This window comes from Pseudorca crassidens, chromosome 2, assembly GCF_039906515.1.
Source record: "Pseudorca crassidens isolate mPseCra1 chromosome 2, mPseCra1.hap1, whole genome shotgun sequence".
In the NCBI taxonomy this organism is placed as follows: Eukaryota; Metazoa; Chordata; class Mammalia; order Artiodactyla; family Delphinidae; genus Pseudorca; species Pseudorca crassidens.
Genome location: NC_090297.1, coordinates 68,627,754 through 68,647,440, shown reverse-complemented (window position 1 = coordinate 68,647,440; position 19,687 = coordinate 68,627,754). Strand labels below are relative to the sequence as shown.

Below are 19,687 nucleotides of genomic sequence, written 5' to 3'. Positions count from 1 at the left end.
TTTCCCCTTTGAAACCACTCTTCATCCTATCTTTCCTCTTTTTGTGAATGGTTCCAACCTTCTGCTCATACAATTAGAAAATCTTCACACTCTGTTTTAAACCTATCCCTCAACCTTAGCAAGTCAACCAGATGTCAATTTTCTTTATCTAATCATTTCTTCAATCTGTCCCTATCTCCCTCATCCCAATACTCCTATCCTGGTTCAGGCATTTGTAGTCTATTTCCTGGATTATTCTGGCTTCCCTGCCTTTGTTGTCTCCATAACATCCCTCATTTAGACTGCTGCCAGAGAGTTTTATTCACTGAATCACTGTCTAGCTTATTAAAAAAAAAAAAAAAAAGGAATTTAGGGCATTTAAATCACCTTTCCAGACTTCCTTGGTAGCAATAACTGATGACTACTCATTTTTGCAATACCCTTCTCAGGGTGGTACCACTATAGAAGGAATATAGCAGGGTGACTGAGGGCACCAACTCAGAAGCAAAATAGCCTGGGTTTGAATCAAACCGGTCAGCTAGACTAGCTGTGTGACTCTGGGCAAATCACACAACACCTCTGTTCCTCATTTCCCTCATTTATTGTGGGACCACACTCAGGAGCTTTTTGTAGGAATTAAATTAAGCTAGAAAGGGGTCCAGGAAAATGCAATAGAGAGCCAAGGAAATATGTCTATACATAAGTACTCGTATCATTGTGACTTGTGTCATTGTGACTAGTTTCAGCTGTTGCCCCACTATTTATAATCTTTTTGGAGTCCAAGGGCCATGACTTGATCATCTTTGTGAGCGTACTCTCTGTGCAAAGTAGATTCTTAGCAGATGTTTGTTCAATTAAACAGAACGTATATGAAATGTGACAAAGGTGTGCCCAACTGTTTTTAGGTGGAATGACTTGTGTCAGTGACACAAACATCCGTTATTTCTTTTCTTTAAATCAGCTTTATTGAGGTATAATTTCCATGTGATAAAAGGCACAATTTTAAGAGATGAGTTCTGCCAAATGCATGCATTTAGGTAACCAGCCTCCCAATCAAAATGAATAGTATTCCCATTACCCCCCGTTTCCCTCTGTGTCTTTCTGCAGTGAATCCTCACTCCCCACTCCAACCTCAAGTAACCACTGGTCTACTTTCTGTCTTATAGATCAGCCTTGCCTGCCAGTGATTTTAAATCTTTACACTAAAAATGTTTCCGTGTTTCAACCTGAACGATCCGTATCTATGTAATCAACTCATATGTAGTAACATGAAAGGAAAGCTATACACGATGCACCAGGTGTTCTGGGGAGGGCGCTGGTGAGGAGAGAGGTAAATTTTAGTTGAAAGTGGAAAACAGCATCTAGTACTTTATAGCCACTTAATTCTCGACACTTGGCTTTTCTGTTTGCTTGTTTTTTACTCAGTCATTTTAGACACGATTCTAACCTGTAGGCTCTGTAGGCAAGACAGAGTATCTTTATTCTACACTCTGGAACCCTGAGTCCCCATAAGGTGCGGCCTCAGTGCTGGAAACCAAGGCACTGTTGTTTGGATCCAAGTTTCCAGCCTACTTCTGGGCCCAGAGTTCTTTAGGGAAACGTGTTACTGAAAAAAAAAAAAAAAAAAAAAAAGCTGTGTCCCGGAATTGAGGTTGTAGAAAGGACCCCTGATAGGCAGTTCAGCAGGTTCTCTCGGGGCGCGGTACGCTCCACTGAACTCTGGAACGCATTGTCTTTGAGGGCGACACCCTGAACGCTGCCTGCGGGAAGGGGACAGAATCCCCCCGAGGGGTGCGCGGAGCGCAGCGGGCCGGCAGCCCCGAGGCCAGGGGTGAGGTCAGGGTGGCCTGGGGGCCGGGCCCGGACGTGGCCTGCAGACTCAGCGCTGGACGAGAGCACTCACACAAAAGAGGCCGGAAAGTGGCGGGAGGAAGCGGGCGCGTCACGGGGGCCGCAGCCGGGAGCCTGGCGCGCCCGCCCCGCCGCGTCCCAGGTACACGGCCCGCTCGCCCCGCCGCTCCGCCACCGCCACCGCCACAACCGCGGCGCCGCCAATGAGACTCCTTCCGCTCCTAGGTGAGTGCCCGCGCCCCGGTCGCCCGGCTGCCCCGGGCCGGCACCTGTAGGGAATAGGCTATTTCCAAGGTGGAACTCACGTGCCGAGTGCATTTGACCAAGACTCCAGGGGGAATTGACACAGTCCTTCTCAGGATGTTTTTCTCTTTGGCCTTTCAACTCTGGAGTTCGATATTCAGTACCCAGGGACCAAGTCATCTTTTTATTCCTGCTGACAAAGTCCTCAAAGTCCCAGACTTTGACCTTTCTTCTGATCTTCCCCCAAGACATTTGGGAAATCCAAACCATTAACACTTGTGGGAGGTTTCCTGGCCTTTCAAGGGGACTGCTGGCCCAGACTTTGGGTTCCTTTAAAATACCATTTCGATGATACTGTGCGGAAAGAAAATAAATCACATCTTTGAAGCCGAATTAATTCTGGTTTAGACAGTATATACAGCCCTATGTGAGGCTAGGATTTAGAAATGAATGTTTAAGAATCTCTTGTTACCAGATGAGGACAATTTATCTCGGATGACTGTTTTCAGAGTAATGACTTGCATGATTCAAAACTGTCCATCCCAAGCGTGTTTGTCTTGAGAAGGCCTAGGACAACAATAAAAAAAGAACGTCCTACCCTTTTCCTTATCGTTTCCTAACAGCCCACAAAATACCATTGCCAACTTTGTTTTCAAAAACTCTGAAATAAAGGCTTGTTCTCTCTTATGCTGCATGTTATTGGTCATGTTTGTCTGGTGTTCCATTTCTGGAAGATCGATCTTTGACCAGTATGTTGAGTTGATTTTTTTCCCCTCTAATGGGAGAAAATGTAAAAGAAACTTTATTATGGAAAAGGCAGAATTTTAAAAGATAATTAGAACACAGAAAAAAAAATAATTGCATTTGTCCTCCTGAATGGTATGATATGTTTCTCTTCATCTTAAAATAACACAGATTTGACTTTGAAAAGTCACAAATACTCAGTTCACCTTGACTTCTTTCTGCACAGAATCATTCCCAGGGGAGGGATATTACTTTACAATCATGTAGCTACCTTTAAAAGTATCTCACCTCAAGGTGAAGGGTCCAGTGATGTAAGAATGCTGTTTTCTTTATAAAGACAGGTTGCTTACTACATTTTAGCTTGGTTGAGGTTTACTTGATAAACACTGAGACTGAAGAAAAACGTTACATTTTTTACTCACTTGGTCATGTCCTGTTATTTACCTAAATCCTCCTTTGGGAAATTCTCATAATGCATTTATCTAAATGGAAAGAAAGAAGGATAGTAATGTGTATGTCATCTAACTCAACAGTGGGAGAAGGTTTTTCTTTTTCTTTTTGAAAAAGTGTATTCTCTATTTTCTTTAGTGGGTTTTTCCACTTTGCTGAATTGTTGCTACACTCAGAATTGTACCAGGACACCTTGTCTCCCAAATGCAAAATGTGAAATACGGAATGGAGCTGAAGGCTGCTATTGCAACATTGGATTTTCAGGAAATGGTGTCACAATTTGTGAAGGTAGACAATCTTTATTACCTCTTTTGGAGTATATTGTAAGATTAAATTCTGATATGACTGCTTTTTTCTTATCGAGAAGTTAAGTTGTCTTACTTTATACTGTTTGGTTTCATGCTATTGATAAAAAAGCTTAATTAACGAAACGATAAGTTTAAACTTCCCAGGTCAAAATTTATACTTGATTATGGACTTTTGATGACTCCATGCATATCTTATTTTGGGTAAAGATTGCCCTTGAACTTAAGCTGGAAAACTAGGTTCTGAGAGCAGAGTCAATACCTTCAGGAACAGAAGAACAGAGAATTCATGAAGTCCAGGCTATATCCGCATGTGTTGCCCTCAGATACCTTCCTTAGTACTTGCCTATCTAAATTTGAGAATACCATTAAGAGATTCAAGGTTTTCTCCTGCATACCCTGGATATATACCCCGGAGAGAGAGAGAGAGAGAGAGAGAGAGAAAGAAAATTTTAAAATATATTCTTTTCTGAAAAAGTAGATCCCATTTATGGAACTTTAGGCTAGAGCCCAGAGCAAGAATGCCAGGAAAGTTCCTTCTAGGCTACAATTTAGCCCATTGACTTGATGAACAGAACACTATCCCATAATCAAATTTAAGTGATTTCTTGCCTGTGGTCTCCATCACCACCATGCCTCTTCTTTCCTCAAGCTTCACCCAGTCTTTATTTTCTCTTTCATTTTTAGTAGAATCTAGTTTAACTAGGTCAATAGAACAACATTCTAGGTAGGAGAGAGTGAGGAAAAAAAAAGTTCCAAGCTATGTAAATTAGTTTTAAAATATAATTAAATGGAAGTCTCAGACTCGAACTGTGTGGTATTACACTCCTAAATGTATTTAAGATAACATGGACTTTTTCTAATTAAGCCAGGATATTGTACATTGTTAATATTGCATGTGTTTGCTTATAGCATAAACAAGTTGCGTCTTGTGATTCAATTTGATAGGCTCTTAAAAAAGATTAAATATGCAGTATATAGTAAGACCAGACCTCATCACAATTAGTTTAATGCTTAAAAATGTGGAGCAAAGCTACAGTTGCTTAATGGTGCATTAGATCAGGCATTTCTGCTTGTACATACAGCCGGGATTTGTAATTTACTATTCTACAAGCACTACAAAATTCTTTCCATAAATAGTCTTAGATTTTTATTGTGTATTTAATTGAATGGCATTATGGCAAGTTGATAGTTGAGTGACCTTCAAAATATGGCATCAAACATATTAGTGTGCTTTTCCACTAATCATTACAAATTGTACCAGAGTACTTCATAAGCAGTGTTGCCTTTTTGTTATTTAGATACTTTTCAAGTGTCATGATTACCATCATTAACATCAATAATTTTTCACAATTTGGACCTTCAGCAGCCAAGCAGTTCATAATCATGTTTTTAATGATTTCTTTTAAAAACACCTCTTCCATTATCCAATGCAATTGTTTTTCCCCCTGCTGTTTAGTCAATAGTCAGCTGAAGGGCAGATAATATTGTCTGTTGAAAATAAAAATATTTCAAGAGCTTTGGCCCTGAAATTTCTTTTCACACAGAACACAGTTTGTAATGGGAATTTTTTTTCTTTTCAAGTTCTTCTTAAATTCCCTTCTTATTTGAAGAATGGTACATATACACTTGTGTTAATATTCACAATCTGAGGTTTATAATATCCTCTTAAAACTGTTCAAACAGTGGTTTTCATCTTTTTCACATTTTATTAATCCACTGACAAATTTGGGACACTTTTTTCAGTAAATATATTTAATATGATTTTTGGAATCAAAACATTGTGTTTTCAACTGCTGACTCGTCTAGATTATATTTTGGGTTTGAAGACTCTTGTTGGCTTTTTTCATCTCTAAGGAGAGTCTCCATCTTTCCTCATCTTTCTTTAAGATTGTTAGTAGGTCTCTAAGAAATCACTGGACAGAATTTTTGTTACAGAAGATGCCTGCTTCTTGAGGAGTGGAAATTGTTGTTTTTTGGCATCATTAACATCATCTTCATCATCTTCATAAAATCTGGCTCCCTCCAAGGCATGCCAAATAAATGTCATGATAATAACCCAACCTTACTCAATGTATTCTGTTCCAAGAGCTAGTTTTGAACAAGTTATTTAGACTTTGGATTACGTGATCCCACAGAAACAAGTTTTAATAGTAGTGAATTTATTTCACTTAATTATCTTTTTATTGAACAAGTATTTGTTGAGCACTTTCATCATCATCATTATCATTATCACGATCATCATCAGGATAGTTAAGCTGTATTGTTCACTTAGTCCAAGATATTAATTAGCACAACTTCTTCATCCGTTATTATTCCCATTTTATCTATAAGGAAATACAGTGTTAAGAAGGTAAGTGAAAATCTCAAGTGACACAACAAATAAGTAGTGGAGCCAAGATTTGAGCCCAAGTCTGTCTAATTCCAGTGCCTGTATTATTACTCACTGTGTTTGACCATAAGGCCTCTGCTTAACAGATATTGCTATGCCCTTGGGTTAAAATAATCAATAAGAATTGACCTTGATTTCTAATATATCTGAGGACAGTTACAGAACTATGTTAATAATTTGATACAATGTTATAAAAGAGGTAAGTTTGAGGTGTGCAGTCAACAGCAAGGAAGTTTTCCAAGTAGAGGTGACATTTATGCTCAGAATTGAGAATAAATAGATTTTAAGACGAACAAAGTGACAGAGAGAACTCAGGCAAAAGGAATCAGCAGTAACAAAGGCCTAGAAGTTGAACATGTGTGTTTTTTTTTTTAAGGAGCTCCAAGTATTTCATGCTGGATATATATCACAGGTATCTTAGTTGAGGGGTCAATGGCAATTAAGTCAAGATGTCAAAGGTATGGACTTTATTCTGTTAACAAAAGAAAGCCTTTGGCAGGTATTAAGTAGCTGAGTTACATGATAGATTGTATGTATTAGAAAGATAACCCCATTAGGTAGAGTAAGAACGGATTAGCAAGGGTCAACTCACAAAGGCCATTTACCCAACCTGTAAAACCAATAGTACAGTTCATTATACTTTATGCTCTATCTACCCAATGTACTTTAATCTTCATATCAAGCAGTTGAAATAAAAACTACAGATGCTGTCTTTTACTTACAAACAGTATTATTACTGGTTATAACTAGCTTCTGTTGAACTCCACACTACAGCCTTTTGCATATGAGAGAAGCAGGACTCTGAAAGCTTAAGTGAGTTCCCTAGTGTCCCAGGCTAAAGTGATAAAGTTAGGACTCAAACCCTGGAATCTCAGCCTTCTCTAAATTACCAAAAATGTCAGCGTATTACCAGTCACCTGGTAATTAGTTTAGTACAGATTTTTAAACCAAATTGGTGGAACAGTATCATTTTAATAGGAATGTATTTATTACCACTTTATTGAGGTATTAATGAGAATTTATTACATACTTATCTTTATGCTGACATGTAAGTGTATTTTAAGATAGGAGGTGAAAAAGTGTGGAGAAATTTGGGGGTACCTTTAAAGGCTTTTGAAATTGTTGATGATGTTTAACTATAAAATGTAGGTTATTTTAGTTCTTTAAACATATATTACTATTGCCGTTCCTTATGGCTCTCAGTACATTTTTGACTACCTTCTAGTGCACAGTAGTTACAAATATAGGAAGTTAAAGATCCCTCCTCCCCCAGGTAATTATGAAAGTGTTAAAAAAGGGAAGGAAGGTTAGAAGGGCTGAAAGAATCTTTGGCTACACCTAAAACACTATATTGCTTGAGTTGGAATAAACTGAGCTGTGAGAAGCAAGAAGCAGGAACCAGTGGAAGGATGCAGTGCATTGCATGTTTGGGTGTAAGGATGGGGGGTGGTGAGAAAATAGTCTCCCTACTCTCATATCAGCACATTAAGTGGGGCTGTTTTTTGGTAAGTTTCATGGAATGAGAATGGGTAGGAGGAAAACAACTGCCCCAGGTAAGGAGAGGAATGGTCAGGAAGGATGTAATTAACTACCAGTACGCATGTATAAAAATCTTTTCAGAGCTTGAGACATGCCTATTATGCCTATTATGAACAACATCACAAGCACTTTACAGAAAATAATGAAGTCTTGGTGCCTGACTCAGGGAGACATACTGTATGATTAAAAAGTAGTTTTTCATTATTATCTAATAACCATACATATGCTTGTAAAATTCAACTGGAAGAATATCATAATAAACTAGAGAGCAGTATGAGGCTGGTAAAGGTAAAGAGAAGTGTCACAGTAGCTATCTAAAGAGCAGAATGTGAGAGAAATATTAATTAAAATAGTCCACTAGCATGAATCTGCCCAGGATAAAATAGAAGTGTTGAGGACATGTGATTGCTCCATAACAATTTTTTCTTTAGTAATAAAGAGGATGCTCATCAAAATGGGCAAACCAATAGTCATCAGAACAGATGCAAAGCATACAAAATGTGTATGTCATGAATATACACATCGTTAACACAATTAGATATACTATCTAAACTATGTCCTACAAGTAATAACTGTAGCTGTAAATATTTAACAAAATGATAATATCCGTAATAGAAATGTGAACAGAAAAATAACTCTTATGTACTCTTCTTTGCATCACATCTCAATGATATTTCATATTTAATAATGATATATACATATAGTCAAAGCTATATAACATACATATACCTTTTCACTTTTATGAGGTATAGTCACATTCCGTATGTGAATGATTTTTCAGAACAAACATGCCAGAATAACAAACTAATTGGTATCACCCATTTCTCACTCAAGTAAATATCATTGTCTAAGATGGTTTAATTATGAAAATGATGCTACCAGTGCTTAAAATTTTATTAGAACTCTTACTTTATAATTTATATGTGTAATATAATAAATTAAATTTAAATAAATTATTTAAGTATATATATATATTTTTTTTCCTGTTCTCAATGAGAATGAGATTTTGAGAGTGGATTTAATCTTCAGAAACAGCTAAGAGAAACTTTTAACCAAATCTGATGGGTGAAGTGGAAGATTAATTGCCAAAATGGTTTTAAGAAAATGGTGTGTGGTTATAAAGTAATATGAGATGAAATATTTTTCATGAGTAGCATGGAACAAAGATAGTTTTTTAAGTTTTGAAATGTTTTGATATTGCATATAATAGCGAGATCACTAGAATAAATGTACTGACTTTCAAGTTGTTAATTCTCATTGGGATGCTTAAGTTCTGTTATTTGCTTAAAGATAGTTGTATTATTTTCACGCATTCATTTCATAAGCATTATCTGTTCTTTATGAATCCGATTCCAAAGGGCATTGTTAATATCTCTAGCTCTAAAAGTAACAAAGATAAACCCAACACATTGTTGAACTAGATTCTAAGTGTATACCAGCTTACTTAGAAATATTTTCGTTAATACAAATATTTTATGAAATAAACCTTACAGTGTAGGACAAAAATGTCATAAAATGTATCAGTGCATTTTGGCGAACATGTCAAGCATTTTCTTATATGATAAACATCATCATTACCTTTTTAAAACATCATCATTACCTTTACTTATTTCAACAATTGGAATATTCATTTTGGCCCTGTCATTTTTGAAACCTATTCTAGCTTTGAAAATTTAGAATATGGTACCCTTCATAATTTAGCATACCAACATTTTATTTCTGTTACCAAAAGAGATGGTCCATCAGTTTAGTTCTGTCATGATCTGGCAAATTAAATAGTCTGGTTACCAAAGTTAGTCTATTTATTGAGTGAGACAGTTGGAACAAAAACAAGGAAAGTTAAAGTTTATAATCATCTTTAAATTGTACTGATATTTAACTTCTGTGGAGTTACATACCCAGAAGATAGAGTGCATCAAAACTGCCTGGATCAGGTCCCTCTAGAAAAGCGATTTTTCACAGCAGCTTCTAAATCATTTTTGTCTTAAGGCTGCAAATGGGTATCTTTTGAATATTTGTTTTCATTTCTCATCTGGCATCATCAGCTCTCCTAGTAGTTCATCTACAACTTTTCTTATCCTTTTACATTTATTACATTTTGTGGTATTGAAACTTAGGAGTACAGAATTGAGTAGCAGCCAGGGCTAGCATTTTCTTTAATTTTTCCCTTTCTCTCTCTCTTTTTCTCTCTGCCTCCCTCTCTATGTCTTTTTCTCTTTTCTTCTTGTTCCAGTCCATAGAAGGAGGTGTCTTCTGGTTTTTAAGGAATATTTAAGGAATATTTGAAGATTTAGAAATCTATGTCTCAATAACATTACATCCACATCTTCCTTCATATGTAATATGTTACTAAAAACCCTTGAGGAAGCAAAATTTCTTTTGTAAAACAAGTGTATTTTTACATACTCCAGAGGAATTTCCTAGGAAAATGAATACTAATACAAACTTGAAAAAGTATGAACTCTAACATGCTTCTAGATAGCTGTGTATCAAATTTTTTTAAAGTGAGGTACATATTTCCTTGGGCCTTCTTGTACTGAATGGAAACTGTAACCTGTTTAAAAACTGATAGTCTAAATTAACCCAAGGCTTACATTCCAGGATGCATGATTTCTGTGAACTTCATCCAAATAAATAAAATACCTTTGCCAATTTCAGAAATTCTTTTCCTTGTAACTAGAAATATGACCTCTTTCGTCTGTTGACAAGAAGGGTTACACAATAGAGAGAACAAACTCAAGCACAATATTTAAGTAGAACCTCCTCAAAAAATCTACTCTATAAGATTACAAATTCTTTTACCATATAAAAAGAGAAAAATAAAAGAATAAACCATTATAGAAACCATCTTTAAGCTAGTATTTTATTTTTAAAAAGAAAAAGAAAAAAGAACTTGTGTCATTTGAGTTTTGCTGATCAGCTCCACAGTTTTAAAACTAAAAATTTCTCCATATCTCCTCCCTCTATTTGTATAGCTGATTCACTTTGTTATAAAGCAGAAACTAACACACCATTGTAAAGCAATTATAGTCCAATAACAATGTTAAAAAACTAAAACCTAAAAACTTCTCTTATCTAACTTGACAAGGTCATTTTTTGCAGACTAAGTTTCAGGAATCATTTTTCTAAGTCATCCTGTTCCATGTTTATTTCACTGGACAGATATGACAATGAATGAGATACAAACTAAGAAGTATCCTGAGTTCTTAAAGAAAAGTTTAATATGAATATATGATTTTGGATTTTCCCAACTAATCTATAATGAAATGTGAAAATGTTTCTTCATGTAGAAGTCTCATTTATTTTTGATTACTTTTTAATCAGTATTATCTACATGGATTCATTGCATATTTAGAATCAGAAAAGTAATATCAGATAACTAATGGCACAGAGAATTAAACAGAAATAGTAAAAATCAACACAAAACTTCTGAGTTCTAATATCAATAATCAAAAATACTTACTCAAATTTCTGTCTTAAATCAATCCTAGGTAAGACTTACTATCTGATTTGACATTATCAGAGTGATGGGTTTTTTTTTCAAGTGAAGACTATCAATTTGTTTTTACTGTAGGCTAAAATGTTGATTCATCATATATATATATTTATATATATATACGTCATATAATATGTGTTGCTGATGATAAAGCATCAATAGCAATACAATTGGATATCATTTTTCTAGCATTAGTTTTCATTTTTTTCATGCAAAGTGAACATGGCAGTTGTACCATCTTATATTTTATGTTCAGTCATATCTTTAGGAACTGCTAGGAAATTTAAATTAAGTGAAAATTGTGCTCTAAATGTGGAATTTTCAGACATTTTAGACCTCTGTTGCTTTTCAAGAAAATATTGGCATAAAGAAGAACAAAGGAATTTGGAGATAGCACCTTTAACACCGTAAAGTGACTCAATGAGTCTCAATTTTTTCACTTTGCTTATTAAAATTCTATTATTTTGTCAATATTTTAAGATTGCTAACTTCATTTTGCAAAATTGATGATATTTCTTTTGTTGTTGGAATGTCAATTTTCTATAGTCCCAGTTTTAATAGGGCATTAGCATACTTCATAGCCAACTCCCAGTTATTTTGGAAGCAAATTAACCAGTCTTCTGATTATCCATTTTTGCATTATTTCTCTTCATGCTTACTTAGTCTCTTTAATGCTTAAATAAGGAACTTCAGATTTACAGCTTATTCACAAAAAAAGAATAATAATAATGATATTAATTTGAGTGCTTTCTCTGAGCTACCATCTATTCTAAGCACTTTACATGAATTTGTAAATTTAATCCTCATAACAACTCTGAAGTAAAAGCTAGTATTATTCTCAATTTATAGGTTAAATAATTTTCCCAGAGAAAGTACCTTCAAACAGTCTTCTCATATGATCCTCAAACTACTATGTGAATTAAGTCTGCAAATAATGAAATTGAATCTCATTAAGAAAAAAATGAATTATTTTGGTTCTACCCCTCCTACCTCAATTCTGCTTTTTTTGTGCTACATTATCAAAACAACTGATAAAAAGAAAAAAGAATGTGTGGTGTGTATATTTATGATACCTTAGGAATAAGTACAGAGAAGTTAAAACTATTTACAAGTTTTAATAGCTTGATGAAAATCATAGGCCAGGAACAATTGTTTAACTCCTGCTTATCTATCTCTTTCAAGCCCAGTGAATTATTGAAAATAAAATCAGTGAAATCAAAGGAGGCTCATGAGACATCTACAAATTAAGAGTGAACTTCTCAAAATAGAATCCAGTGCTACGAATGGGGGTAGTTCAATGTACACAGAGAAGGCTTCAGTGAAGATGGTGTCTTTTCCCTGTGGTGGTCATATTCTTTACCCTTCCCAGAAAGGGAGTGGAAATCTAAGTGATTGGTTGAGACATTATTTTCTTAAAGCTGTACAGATTGGTCTCCCTATTTCCCATTGGTGTTTGCTCCCAAATAAAGCCAAGAAAATACTCTCAAAGGAAACTTTGTCATCTGCCTGTCATCACTTAAGGTGCAAATTAATACCACCTTTCTGCCCACTCCCCATCTATGCTACCTGGAATAATGCCTGAAACTTGCCCCACCCACGTATGCAGCAAACCAGAACTCTTGCACTAAAGAGGTTGTAATTGTCAGGCAAAACCTGGGTCATGGTACCTGTGATAATCAACATTGTTCTTTAGTTATAAACATAAGGGTCTTTTAAGGATAACCAGTCATTGGAGAAAAGCCAAAAATACAAACACAAAGATGAATAAATAGAACTGGCCTGAAAAAGTTACTTTCTAGGGAGAGAAAGTTTGAAGGAAAAACTCTAGTTGATACCTTCAAAGAGATTCTCAAAAATTTTGCATCCTAACAAACAAAACAAATAGAATAGGCTTCTGTGTGTGAAAGAGCTATTATACCAGAAAAAATACTTTCTTCTTTGGTATATCCCATAACCTTTGTGCTACTCAATTCCTTGTACCTCCTTTATCCTTTTATTCATTTCCTTTTGTAGAAATCCATCAAGACAATAAACTGGTAAAATTGTCAGTAATGCAAGCAATTCTTAAAAATCACCAGAAGATTGAGACTAAAGTCTCTATTCCTGGGTTTTCTCTCCTATGAAAATGATCACACACCGAACAGGGAAACTACAAATTTCAAATTTTCTTACACATCAGTAGAAGATACCCCTGGACTGCATAAGTCAGGATATTCTTAAGTTCATCAGCTAAGCACAATCCCCCTTTTTATAATAACCCAATTTCACCCCCTTGTGATCTTTTCCATTATCTCTGCCTACAGCTCTCCCAAATTCCTCCCCTAGTTTATCTCAAAGGTAAAACAGGGTAGTCAATGTGTCTTTTGACCCTAATTCCATGATTTGCTGGTAATTTTTCACATTATAATGTCATTAATATGGGGATAGAGCCCATACTTGGTACCCAGGAATAGTGCATTGTTGTTGAAGAACCTCTGCTCCATTTGATTGAACTCAAACTTTGTTTTTGACTTACTTATAAATTCTGTGGTTATAATATTGTAATTATCTGCAATTTCCAACCTATGTTGTTTGTTTTCCCTGAGTAATTTCCTGAATTCACTGGCTAATACTCTTGAGAGTTCATACAAAAAGATCTATTTTTCTCCTCCAATAAAATATATTTATCTTCTGATCTATGTTACTCCCAAATTGAGACAATAACGTGCAATAAAGCAGCAGAAAAATAATACCCAGAGACTGTAGAACTAAAAGGCAAAGATGGAAAATACGAGAGCAACATGGAGAACCTAATATTCATCTAATAGAAGTCTTATTAAAGTAGGATCAGACAAGATTTAGCAAAGGAAATAACAAAAGATATAAGACAATTTCCCATAGCTTAAGAAACACCTGAGTCTTCAGTTAAAAGAGCCCTCTAATATTCAACTGTCTTTTGCGTAATATGTTTGTGCCTTGCTTCTCAGCTTATGTTTAAGGAATACCTATTGATATCATGCAATAAAAGAAGAGTATAGTTTACTTCATAACCTGTCATTTTTATTTATACATTCAAAATGTTTATTACCTTTGTGTACCTAAATAATAGAATATATAGACTTCTTCATTCCTGTAGCATAGGTGAAAACCTTCTCAAATCATGGGGACAGAGTGAGAAAAAGTACTTTTCAAGACGACAGTTGAGTGGCTCTTAGCATCAGGAGAGTGAATAGATGCGAAGCAGCCAAAAATCAACAATGACCACTACAAGAAGAGTTTCTATCAATCCTCTGGGCCTCCATGTCTACATCCATCTACTTTCATTTAACCCTTTTCTGAGACTAATTCTAGTTTAAGAAAGGAGGGGTATATTTTAGAAATACTGTGATATTACCCCATCATCTAAAAAAATAATTACTACATCAAAGTCTTATCTTCCAGGTGCCCATTATTGGATCCCTTTCTTATATCCTTGTATCTCAATAACTGGGAGCAGCCCTGTAATTTGAATACTCCTAGTATGCCATGCCCGAGTAACTAAATTCTCTGATAATAAATTCTCATATGACTGTGATGAGGTCTCCAAGCTTGTTATGTATATTCTAGTCCTGTTCAACTGGGACTGTTATGGTAATGGTTATTAATGTCTCTCTCAGCTTTAAAATTCTTTGATTCTGTTATTGTGAGACTTTTATTTGGACTGTAGTCAATATACAGTTCATCTACTTTTTGGGTAACTAATGGATTTTCGGCTCAATTTAAAACATGAAAATGAAACAGATATGGATTTTGGTCTCTTGCCTCTAACTATCCTTCTTTTTACTGCGATCTCTGGAGCTGGCATGACCAGTGCAGGTGAGGCTTTCATCTACTGCTTGTGCTACCTTCTCCCTATTCGTGGCCATAACACCATCATGATATTCTTTTCTGCTGAACCAGGATGTGACCTCAAAGTTCTTCTCCAGGCAGATGTTACAAATCAGTAGAGGCAGGCACATAAATAAAACTTATTTTCCATTATTTCCATTATTGTTTTCTCTGGTGATTTCCTCCTTTGAAAGGAACTTCTGGACGAATCTTCAGTGAACCCCCTGTATTAGAGTGCTAAAAAGTAAGGTATTACATAGAAAATGATCAGCAGGAGAAGTGCTATATCAGAGTCACCTGAATCATAAAAAAAGAAACAAGAAGGCTATAAACCTTGATTTTTATATTTGGTCCCCTCTGGGAAAGGTTTAGTCACTGTTGTATACAGTTGAGAGAACCCCTTTTGAATAAAATGATACACATATTCGTTATGTGGGGAGGAGGGTTATGATTCATGTGATTTTATACATACCATTTAATGAATAATCTGGAACAAAATGCTACAAAATAGAACTTGTCCTTGTGTTGCAATTTCAAAAGAACATTGATGATTGTTTATTTTTAACTGTGATGAGCCAGGGATGTTGAGAGTGGACTTGATCAGAGGGGCAGTCTTCTCAGCTGGAAACCTGTAGCTAAATTTCTCCATTCTGAGGATTTCATATAGTTCCAGGCATCAAAATACTTTGTGTCAGACAATAAATGGGACAGGATAATCAGCTGTGTGTGTGCTCAGGAAATAAATCAGGCACTTTCAATGTTGGAAAAATTATAAACTGAGATTCATTGTCTAAAACTCAATACACGTGTCACTTTCTTTGCAAGGCCTTTCTTATTTCTATATTTTAAGAATAATTGTTTGCTTTTTCATCTTCTCATAATTCATTTTTTATTTTTGCATCAATTCATGATATCGGAATAAGTGTTGATGGAGTTTGCCTGCTTTTTTTTTTTTTAACATCCTTTTTGGAGTATAATTGCTTTACAATGTTGTGTTAGTTTCCTCTGTATAACAAAGTGAATCAGCTATATGCATACGTCTATCCCCATATCCCTTCCTTCTTGCGCCTCCCTCTCACCCTCCTTATCCCACCCCTCTAGGTGGTCGCAAAGCACTGAGCTGATCTCCCTGTGCTATGCAGCTGCTTCCCACTAGCTATCGATTTTACATTTGGTAGTGTATATATGTCCATGACACTCTCTCACTTCATCCCAGCTTGCCCTTCCCCCTCCCTGTGTCCTCAAGGACAGGAGTAAAGACACAGACATAGAGAATGCCTGCTTTTTAATAGTGCCTGGGGAATCCCAACAGTGACTGCTGTTTGAGGAGAGTAACTAATTCTTATTCTTGAGTGGATCCTTGGAAACTACCAAAATTCCTTGGATCCAATCTGTAAAATACTATGGATTGTTTTTGAGTGGTTACTCTGATTGGTTGGTGCCCCATTCTTATTGTTCCTTGCCTATGCTGAATTTATTAAGACATTGTGGGTGGTATTCCTGCTTGCATGAATCAGCACTTAGATTTGCTTGAATTCTATACATTGTAAGAGACCCATATAGCAAGATTACATTAGGTATAATCCCATCCCAAATATTTTGCTGTAAATAAAGACTATCCATTATAGCCAGATAGAAAATGTGCATGAATGATCAGTTTGCTTAATAAACTTCACATTGGTTTTCTCCAAACTGTCTTTCCCTATTTCATTTTGAGTGATCAACTGTGCAAGACTGAATTTCCATTAACTTATCTATTCCTCTTTTGAACATTTTCCTGAATTAGGAAGCAGTATGTCCTAAAGCAGGGACATTTGCAATATTGGCACTAATACCTTGTGATGACCTCCTGTTTTTGAAGCACCCTGGTCCTAATCTTCAGAGTCCCAGGAGTCACATTGACTATGGTATTTTTTTTCTGCATCTGATGTGTCACATATGCTGTTTTCATAGAAATCCTAGTAATTGTGAAATTATTAGCACTTAGAAAAATGATATTTTCATTTCTAAGCATATTAGTACTTTGTTCTTTCTTTAATTTCAAAACAGAATTTTATTCTGTGTTGTTGAAAATATCTGTCTGACATTTATCACTCTTTCCCATGAACTAATCTTTTTAAATACAACATTACATGAAGCTGTAATTAGTATGTACAAAGTGAAGGACAAATTTTATTTTGTTTTTTATCAAACTCTAAATTTGATTAAATAGAATAAATTATCACATGAATGAATTGGGAAGAAAAAAATATTCTTAATCTCTGTAACTTTAAATTACTTCATTAGAATTTTAATACCTCCAATATATAAAGATTATGAAGAAAATATTGTCTTCATCTACAAAAATGTTGTGTTTAATTTTAAAAAATGTGTTGTAACCCTTCCTAAGAGTTATTCACTTCCTTGATTTAGGAAACATTCTTTCCATGCTCTCTAGCAGTGCTGAAATCAACTAAAAGAGCATATGTTTAGGAGGATGTGGGAAAAATGTTTTGAAAAACTCTGATGTATTATCTCAGATAATTTCTTCTTCTTGTCTTCTTGAGATATGATTTTATATCCCATATTTTACCAACCATCAAACTGGTGCCAAGAATCTGAATTTATAATTAATCGATTTTTTAATTTGTTGGTCAGCTGTATGAGATAATACCACTATGTAGTGTACATTATACAGCATCTGTATAAATGTATCAAGCATTTTGAATGTTAAAAAACAGAACAAATCATATTTGTCTGCCTTGAAAGTTGTGATTTTCTGGATATTAAAAAATTAAGGCAGTATTACTGATACATTTCAGCTGCTTTAACTATTTTGGTCCATTGCCATTGAGGGAAAAGGTACCAGGACTTAAATTACTGTAGTCTCATGTGTAGTTGTGGGTAGAGTGAGAATAAGGATTTTAGGAGGAAAAAAATTCTGTTTAAAGAAATTGGAATATAGAGAAAGAACTCCAGCACCTGAATAATAGACGATGGTATTTTATATTCAAGTCAAAGAGTTTTCATTAAGAATGAGATTATTTTGAGTGTCATTGGCCTGAAAAGCTCGAGTCCTGCCAAGTCCCTTTAAATGGAATTTACTGCACGGTAATGGTATTTCCCGTATTAACGTGATTTTTCCCACAATGTTATGTTCTGATAATTTATATTACCAAGAAATCTGGATTAATATACAGTATCAGAGATTCTCTTTATAACTGTTTAAAAGTTCCCAAACAAATTGCTAGAAGATAGAATGCCAGACTGTTCAAAGCCTGTACTTATTTTAAGGAGTAAATTAATACTTTGGTCCTTCATTTGCCATGGAAAAAGATAAAGACATTCTCTAGGAAGATTAGAATCCAGCCAAACATTGTAGGCTATATATAGCATACAAAGCCTTGTGCCATTTGTGAAAATGCTATCAGGGGGAAAACCCAATGAGTGAGTTTCTGTACTGTATGTTTTAGGGACACAGATTTAATTTAGAGATTATGGTTTGAAAATAAAATTTACTGTAAGAGTGTTTTTAGCTGATAAGAAATTGATTTTGTGACCTTGTTACGCATTAATTGAAATATCTGGCAATATGCCTTGACAAGGTTAAGGAACCATACACACTTGGAACCATATCATTCCTTCATGTTGAACTTGCTAGTTAACATTCCTTCATGTTGAACTTGCTAGTTAATCACTTTGTTACCAATCACTTTGTTACCATTACGGGGAAGGAAACTACCTTTTGTGTGGGGTCTGAATAATCTTCTATGGCGTAACAAGTGGTTTTTATGTAATTGACATTATATTTAGTTGTTTCACTATATTGAAGGTGCAGTCATTTAAGAGTGTTATCCTTATAGATTAACGTGGTATTTTGTATTTTCTAATACTTTAAAGGTTATATTTATAAAATCAAAAATAAGAATGTGTGCACATGAGCACAGACATAAAAATTATTTGTTATTTAAATTATTCAGTGAATTTTAGAATGTAGTTTTTAAGAACTTACAGTAGAATGAAGGTAGTCAGGTTATCAGTGTTCTACATGTCTTACATGCTAGCTTATTTAACAGGTGTTAACTCAGGATATATTTACAGAGGAAAAAATGAATTGCAGAGGAGAGTTCAAACAAATTGTGAAATTTGTAAAGTCTTACCAAAGAACACCAAAATATATATATTTTTTCCTTGAGATTCTTTGGGTTGACTCACCAGGTCAGTTATATATGCAATAATTACGCAGAAAAGTGGGCATCTCCACTTTATTTCTCTTTTGTGGATATAACCTCAGAACTAAAATTTGGGTCATGTTTCTTTAGTGATATCATGCTGTTAGCCCTCTGCAGATCAAGAACACATACTGAGTCTTAAAGAATTTGTAATTAAAAATGTCACTGGAGTCATGTTTAACATTTAAGTGGAAAGAAATGTGCTGTTTTTTGTACATTTTTGATAATTAAAGTTGACTTGTGCAGACAACTAAATCAATTTTGACGAGACTGAACAGAAGTTGAGGTGGTCCTGACACTTGCTTGATAGTTTTGTATTTGTGGAAAAATTTTGATATTTTGAAGTAAGAGAGTTCTATATCCTTTGTGTCAGAAAGGTTCTTATGCTAGGTTTCCTGGTGCCGTATGGAGGATCTGTTCTAAAGATAATTTCTGGACCTTTATAAACACAGAAATCTATTGAGAATACTAAAAATAGTACAACAAATCTCTGTTGTATATGCAATGCAGGAAAGCAAGCAGATGCTTGATTATAGTGTTGTGTTTGTTCAACGAATGTTATGTTCCCTGCAGCAGTTTCATAATGGAATACTATGTGGAGAAGACTGTTTTTTTAAATATGTTTTGGACT

The 19,687-nt window shown here is 35.0% G+C and overlaps 1 protein-coding gene across 2 annotated transcripts in view; it reads left to right on the top strand.

Moving 5' to 3' along the window:
- Nucleotides 1–1,674: 1,674 nt before the first annotated feature.
- Nucleotides 1,675–19,687, top strand: part of ADGRL4 (adhesion G protein-coupled receptor L4) — a 127,405-nt gene continuing 109,392 nt past the window's right edge. For both annotated transcript variants that reach the window (XM_067726673.1, XM_067726672.1), the window contains exons 1-2: nucleotides 1,675–2,055; nucleotides 3,406–3,555. In XM_067726673.1, the coding sequence (XP_067582774.1) occupies nucleotides 2,034–2,055; nucleotides 3,406–3,555 (172 nt within the window). In that variant the 5' untranslated portion in view covers nucleotides 1,675–2,033. The remainder of the gene's footprint in view (nucleotides 2,056–3,405; nucleotides 3,556–19,687) is intronic.